General features: G+C 23.2%; 1 protein-coding gene across 4 annotated transcripts in view; it reads left to right on the forward strand.

The window, feature by feature from the left end:
* Nucleotides 1–6,980, forward strand: part of LOC117169007 — a 15,494-nt gene extending 8,514 nt beyond the window's left edge. For all 4 annotated transcript variants that reach the window (XM_033355056.1, XM_033355055.1, XM_033355058.1 and 1 more), the window contains exon 4: nt 6,227–6,980. In XM_033355056.1, the coding sequence (XP_033210947.1) occupies nt 6,227–6,415 (189 nt within the window). In that variant the 3' untranslated portion in view covers nt 6,416–6,980. The remainder of the gene's footprint in view (nt 1–6,226) is intronic.
* The last annotated feature ends 977 nt before the right edge of the window (nt 6,981–7,957 follow it).

Consider the following 7,957-nt stretch of genomic DNA (forward strand, 5'->3'; position numbering starts at 1 on the left):
ATATCTAGTCGGGAGTGGTGCTGACTGAAAACAGATGATTTGGAGCGATTCGCGCGCCATTTGTTGGTCATTCTAAGGACTTATTGAACTACCCTTGTATATAGAAAATTAATATTCTTGTTAAAAAATCATGTTTTGGCGGTTCTAAATCATACTTTTTGGTTGAAAAGTGTACTATTTCATATTGTTTTCAGAGATTAAGTGATTGAAAATTCTACTATTTGGTTGAAAATTTAATTGTTATCTCGAAAGTACAATTATTTCCTCAAAAAGTCGTCTTTTCTGGTCAAAAATTTCAGAACTTTGTTGAAATTTGAACTACTTTGTTAAGAATTCCGTTTGTTTTCAAGATTCACCTCTTTGATTGACAATTTAACTTTTTTATTGATAATTTGTTTAATTTTTGGATGAAAATTGATTTTTTTCAGGAAAAAATTCAACTATTTTGGAGAAAATTGATATTTTTTGTTAAAAGTTCGACTATTTGTTTAAAAATTGATGTATTTTCTTTATAATTCCTTTTTTTATTGAAAATTAAAATTCTTGTTAAAAAATCATGTTTTTAAGGTTTTAAATCCAACTTTTTGGTTGAAAAGTGTACTATTTCACATTGTCTTAAGAGATTAAGTGATTGAAAAATTTACTATTTGTTTGAAAATTTAATTGTTATGTGGAAAAAGCCATTGTTTTATAAAAAAGCCGTCTTTTTTGGTCAACAATTTCAGAACTTTGTTCAAATTTGAACTACTTTGTTAAAAATTAAGATTCATCTCTTTGGTTGAAAATTTAACTTTTTTATTGATAATTCGTTTCATAAATGTTTGAAAATTGATATTTTTTCAGTAAACAATTAAACAATTTTGGTGGAAATTGATATTTTTTAGTTAAAAGTTCGACTATTTGTTTAAAAATTGATGTATTTTCTTTATAATTCCTTTTTTTATAGAAAATTAAAATTCTTGTTAAAAAGTCATGTTTTTAAGGTTGTAAATCCAACTTTTTGGTTGAAAAGTGTACTATTTCACTTTGTCTTCAGAGATTAAGTGATTGAAAATTCTACTATTTGGTTGAAAATTTAATTTTTATCTCGAAAGTACAATTATTTCTTTAAAAAGTCATCTTTTCTGGTCAAAAATTTCGGCACTTTGTTGAAATTTAAACTACTTTGTTAAGAAATCCCTTTTTTTTCAAGATTCACCTCTTTGATTGACAATTTAACTTTTTTATTGATAATTCGTTTCATAATTGTTTGAAAATGAATTTTTTTCAGTAAAAAATTAAACAATTTTGGTGAAAATTGATATTTTTAGTTAAAAGTTCAACTATTTGTTTAAAAATTGATTTATTTTCTTTATAATTCCTTTTTTTGTATAGAAAATTAATATTCTTGTTAAAAAATCATGTTTTTAAGGTTGTAAATACAAATTTTTGGTTGAAAAGTGTACTATTTCATATTGTCTTCAGAGATTAAGTGATTGAAAATTTAATTGTTATCTCGAAAGTACAATTATTTCTTTAAAAAGTCGTCTTTTCTGGTCAAAAATTTCGGCACTTTGTTGAAATTTGAACTACTTTGTTAAGAAATCCCTTTTTTTAAAGATTCACCTCTTTGATTGACAATTTAACTTTTTTATTGATAAGTCGTTTCATTTTTGGATGAAAATTGATATTTTTTTAGTTGAAAAATACGACTATTTGGTTAAAACTTCATGTATTTTCTTGATAATTCGTCTTTTTTCCAGAAAATTAATAGTCTTGTTAAAAAATCATGTTTTTAGTTGTAAATCCAACTTTTTGGTTAAATGTTGAACTCTTCTGTCAAAAATTCATTCTTTAGACGAAGATTTATCAATATTTACTTAATTTGTTAAAGAGAATTTTTTTACTCGAAAATTCAACTGTTTTGTTGAACATTCGTCTTTTTTTATGGAAAATTCTTCCTTTTGGATTGAAAATGCATCTTTTTTGGTAGAAAATTCATATTTCTTTTTTTAAAATTAGCTTTTTTTTAAATTTAACTATTTGGTTGAAAAATTATGTATTCTGTTGATAATTCGTCTTTTTGAGTATAACATTAATCTTCCGTTGAATAAATCCCCCTTGAGATTTCAAATCCTATTTTTTTGGTTGAATATTAAACTCTTTTATCAAGAATTCATTTTCTGCTTGAAGATTCGTCATTTTAGTTGAAAATCAGTGCTTTTTGGTTAAAAATTAAACTGTTTTCTTTGAAGTTTCAACTGTTTTGTTAATATTAAGTCTTTTTTGTTGAATGCAACTCTCTTTTATTTATAATTAAAATCTCTTTTAGTTCAATATCAATTATTGCATTTTGTTATCGATAATTAATCTTTTTTGGTTAAAAAATAAAGTGCTTTTTTAAATTTCAACTACATTGTTAATAATTAATTTTTTTGTGTGAGGATTCATCGTTTTAGTTTAAAATTAAACTTTTTGGATCCAAATAAACTTTTTTGTTCAAATTTCACATTATCCGTTGAAAATTTAATTGTTTTATACAAAATGCGGCTTTTGGTTTGAAAATTAAACAGTTTTGTAGAAAATTAAACTATGTGGTAAAAAATTACCTTTCTTTTTGAAAAATCATATTTTCGAGTTGAAAATTCAACTCCTTCGTAGGTACCTCTTTTCTAGGTTCAAAATTCAACAATTTTGTTAAAAATTCGTCTTTTTGGTAGAATTTTATTCTTCGTTGAAAATTCATCTGATTGGATAACAATTTAACTAGTTTGTTATAAAGTTATATTTTTGCTGGGAAATAAAACTGGTATGGATAGACATTTTTTTTTTAGATTGAAAATTCATCTATTTGGTAAAAAAAGTCTTCTGTCTTGTATGGAAATGATATTTGTTATTGAAAATTCGCCTTTCAGGGTTGAAAGTTCAATTATTTGATTAAAAATTAAACTATTTTGTTGAAATTTCTCTTTTTTGGTAGGAAATTAATTTCGTTGTTGTTAAAAATTCACCTATCATTTTAAAAAATTCATCTTTTTGGTGGGAAATTTAACTGTTTTTGGCTTGAAAAATCAATTATTCTTTCTTTTTTGTTTAAAAATGTGACCATTTAGTTAAAAATTCATCTTTTTATGTTGAAAGTTCAACTATTTCATAAAAAATTTAAACTATTTTGTTAAAAACTAATTTATTTTGTTAAAAATTAATTTTTTTGTCGAAAATCCAAATTTTTTATTGAATAATCGTCTTTTTTAATAGAAAATTCCTCTTTCTCGATTGGAAATTCATTTTTTTCGTACAACAGTCATATTTCTTGTTTGAAAATTAAATTTTTTATTGGAACTTCAACTTTTCTCATTGAAAAATCAATTGTCTTTAAAATATTCATCTTTTTGGCTTAAAAACACAAGTGTTCTTTCTTTTTTGTCTGAAAATGTGACCATTCAGTTGAAAATTCATCTTTTTAGGTTGAAAGTTGAACTATTTTATTAAAAATTAAACTATTTTGTTAAAAACTAATTTATTTATTTTTTAAATTAATTTTTTTGTTGAAAATTCAAATTTTTGATTGAATATTCGTCTTTTGTTATAGAAAATTCGTCTTTTTCGATTGGAAATTCATTTTTTTTCGTACCAAAGTCATATTTCTTGTTTAAAAATTAAATGTTTCATTGGAACTTCAACTTTTCTCATTGAAAAATCAATTGGCTTTAAAACATTCATCTTTTTGGCTTAGAAACACAACTGTTCTTTCTTTTTTGTTTGAAAATGTGACCATTTCGTTGAAAATTCATATTTTTAGTTTAAAAGTTCAACTATTTTATTAAGAATTAAACAAAAATTAAATAATTTCATTTCAGAACATTAAAAGTGATAGCATGGATTTATATGTTTGGAACTGAATCTGAATCTTTGAACTGTACAATCGATAAAAGTTGAAAATTCGACATTTTTCAGTTTAAATGCATTTAATTCAATTGAAAGGTGTTAATACTTTCCATTTTATAGGTGTAAGTTATTGAGCCTTTGAATATAAATTAATATAATTAAAAAAACGTTTAAACTTCAATTTTAAAAGCTTAAAAATTATTAATTCTAGCTTGAGTGCTTTAATGCGGAATTCATTTTTCATTCATTGAAATGGTAAAAATATTAGCTTGAGAGTTCGAATTTTTAAATTTAATTAACAGTGAAAAAGGTATCTTTCAAACAAAAAATCGAATAGTTTAATTTTCGATTAAAGGAATTAATATTTTAAACCGAGAAAAAAGTTAAAAAAAAAAAAATAAATCTGATGAATTTTCAAACAAAAAACGGAACTTTAAATTAAAATTATGAGTCTTAAATAAAAAAAATTACTTTCAATCAAGTAGGTGAGTTTTCAACCAAGAACATTTTTTTTTCCAAAAAAGGCGATTTTTTTAAAAAATACATGAATTTTTTTACAAAAAAGATACGTTTTCAACCAAAAATGGAACAGTAAAATTTACAGTTGAGAAAAATAATTTTCAAGGAAAAAAATAATTCTTTAATAAAATGATCAACTAAAAAGACGAATTTTCGATCGAAAAGACGAATTTGAATGAAAATGATGCATTTTTTCTTCAAAAAAAAAATAATTTTTAAACAAAAAGATCAATTTTGTTTACCAAAAAAATTATTCTGTAACAAAATGTATGTAATTTCAACAAAAAATATTAATTTTCTACCCAAAAAGACCTTTATCAAAGGAATTCATTTTGTAGCAAAAAAGTAAAATCTTCAACATAATATAGAAATTTTCAACCGAAAAGATTAATTTTCAACGAAAATTATGAATCTTTCCGCCAAAAAATGAATTTTTTACCCAATAGTTGAATTTCTAACCATAAAGATGAATTTCCAAATAATAAGATTATGTTTTCACAAAAAAAAACAACAAATTTTCAACAAAATAAAAAAATTTTCAGCCACAGAAATAAATCTTTAACGAAAATAATTAATATTTGACCGAACAAAATTAATTTTTTTACCAAAATATGAAAATTTTAACTAAAAAGTTGAATTTCCGACTAAAAAGATGATTTTGCAGTCATGAAGATTAATTTTTTTAATTTAGTAAAAAATTTATCAGGTTAAAAATAGATTTTTTTTAAATCGAAAAATGGTTCTATTCTTTTTCCTGCTGAAAAATTAATCTTTTTGTGTAAATACTCCAGTTTTCTTTATAAATATTCATCATCTAAGTTTAAAATTAATTTGTTTAAACTAAAATTGCAACTATTCTACTTTCTGTCCAAAATTCTTTATTTATTTAAGTTCAAAATTCAATTATTTCATTCAATTTTGGTCTTATTTAATTTAAATATCACGTATTTTGTTGAAAAATTGTAGTTTTTGGTAGAAAATTAATCTTTTTGGTTCAAAATCCAACTATTTCAGTTAAAGATGAATAACTTAATTGGAAAATTATCATGAATGAAAATAAATGTTTGCGTTTTGCGGCAAGAATGAATATTTTACTTTTAGTTGACCGGAAAAATGGAAAAACTTGACCGGGAAAATCGCCACCCGGGAATTTCTTTAAAAATGGTTTTGTTAAAAATTCGTCTTTTTGGTAGAATTTTATTCTTCTTCGTTGAAAATTCATCTGATTGGATAAAAATTTAACTAGTTTGTTATAAATTTATATTTTTGCTGGGAAATTAAACTGTAATGGAAATGATATTTGTTGTTGAAAATTCGCCTTTTAGGGCTGAAAGTTCAATTATTTTATTAAAAATTTATCAGGTTTAAAATTAATTTTTTTTTAACGAAAAATGATTCCATTTTTTTTCTGTTGAAAAGTCTTTTTTTAAGTTCAAAATTCAATTGTTTAATTGAAATTTCATGTATATTCTTGAAAAATTGAAGTTTTTGGTAGATAATTAATAATCTTTTAATAATAATCTTTTTGTGTAAAAAATCCAGTTTTCTTTATAAATATTCATTATTCAAGTTTAAAATTAATTTGTATAAATTAAAATTGGAACTATTCTATTTTATGTTGAAAATTCTTTATTTATTTAAGTTTAAAATTGATATTATTTTGTTTTATTTATGAATAAATATTTATAATTTTATTTTCTATATATTTTTTTAAATAGAAATTTGTCCACCATTGTAGATTATGGTTTTTCAAAATTAATGATTGTTTTTTTTTTTTAATATTTGTGAGTATCAATTAATATTTGATAGAATAATGAGTCTGATGCACTAATGTTGACAGGAACAAGTTGTTCCATCAAGTCAGTCGAGTCATTTAAGCCTGCTGAGCCAACTGAGTGATGGTTACAAATATGAGGAAACATCTGCAACCGATGTCGAGGAAGATGAAGGAATTTTCGAGGATGAATTGACCGCCGAAGACTGGATTTTAGTAGAGGAAAGCAGGCTTTACGATTCTCAGCCTCCTTGAATTTTCTTCGATGGGTTCTGGTTGCGATTTTGGAAAATCAAATCTATATTCTCTGCACTTCGTGCTGGCTGAATCGAAATGCAAAAATATTTTAGAAATGCGTTGATAATATACTCAATCATGATGAATCACATCATCATTTTTTTTGCTGGTAAAGTGATTATTGTTTATTTCTTAACTGATTTATTCACTTGAATTATTATTTTTTATTAACTAAATGAAATAGTAACAGTAGGATTAATAATTTCATGAACTGAGTCACAAAAGTATTTGTTTCAATGTCAAATGTTTTATTTGCTTTATTATTGAGTGGTATTTGATTGATTGTTCGATATTGAGTGATGTACGATGGGATGAGTCGAGGGGTAAAATGATCGAATTTTTTAGTATAATCAGAGTCTTGAGAATTTTGTTTCATTCGAACTAAAAGGCTTCTTTATTCCACTGCAGGTTATTAGAGTTATTTGTACCTGATAATAGTAATTTACAAAATGTCTCCATGAGTTCAGTTCTCAATATTGTAAAGGAGTGCAGTGAAAAATTAATAAATAGTTTAACAAAGATATATTTTGAAATTATATCTTTTTTTATAGTTCACAGGATGGAGACTTGACCGGGAAACTGGAAAATGACCGGGAACTTAATTAAAAAACAAAGAGTTTACTTCTGATCGCAGTAAAATTGAAGTTTTCATGGTTCTAATCATTTTAATCAATTTAGAAAAGTGGTTTTTACTTTATTCATTTTTGCAGATTTTTCTAATTATGATGATTTCATCTGATTAAATCATTATTTATTATTTATTTAGAAATTAAACTAGTTTAAACATTTATGAACTTTGGGCTTAAATCGTCTTTTTTGTAGAAAATTCTTTTCTTTTTCAGAATTCAACAATTTGGATAAAAAGTTGTTCCTTTTTTAATTGGAAATTCAACCGTTGAAAATTTAAATATTTGATTAAAAATCGATTTCTTGTGTGAAAAATGATCTTTTCTCTTTGCCAATTATTCTTCTTGTTTAAAAATTCTTTTTTCTTGTTTGTTAAAAATGCAAGTGTTACAATTAAATATTTATCAATTTACTTAAAAAATTATTCTTTTTTTTAGTTTAAAATTCGTCTTTAATGGAAGAAATTAATTTTCTTGTTTAAAAATTAATCTTTTTGGTGAAAAATTCAATTATTCTAGTTAAAGATTCAGAATTTCAGTGAAAAATTCATATTTCTGGTTTAAAACTCAACTATTTCAGGTAAATATTTAAAATTTTATTGGAAAATTCATGACTTTATTGGAAAATGTAATTATTTTTTTGAAAGTTAGTTTTTATATATCAAAAATATTTTTTTTACTGAAAATTAAACTTATTCTAATTGAAAATTTGATAGTTGTAATTGAAAATTCACTTTTATTTGATTAAAAAGTTAGTTAAAAATTCTACGTTTGTTTAAAAAATAATTTTTTCACTGAAAATTTTACAATTTCAATTTTGATTAAAAATTATTATTTTTCAGTTTAAAATTCATCTATTTGTTTGAATATTCGC

The sequence above is a fragment of the Belonocnema kinseyi genome, chromosome 3 (genome assembly GCF_010883055.1).
Source record: "Belonocnema kinseyi isolate 2016_QV_RU_SX_M_011 chromosome 3, B_treatae_v1, whole genome shotgun sequence".
In the NCBI taxonomy this organism is placed as follows: Eukaryota; Metazoa; Arthropoda; class Insecta; order Hymenoptera; family Cynipidae; genus Belonocnema; species Belonocnema kinseyi.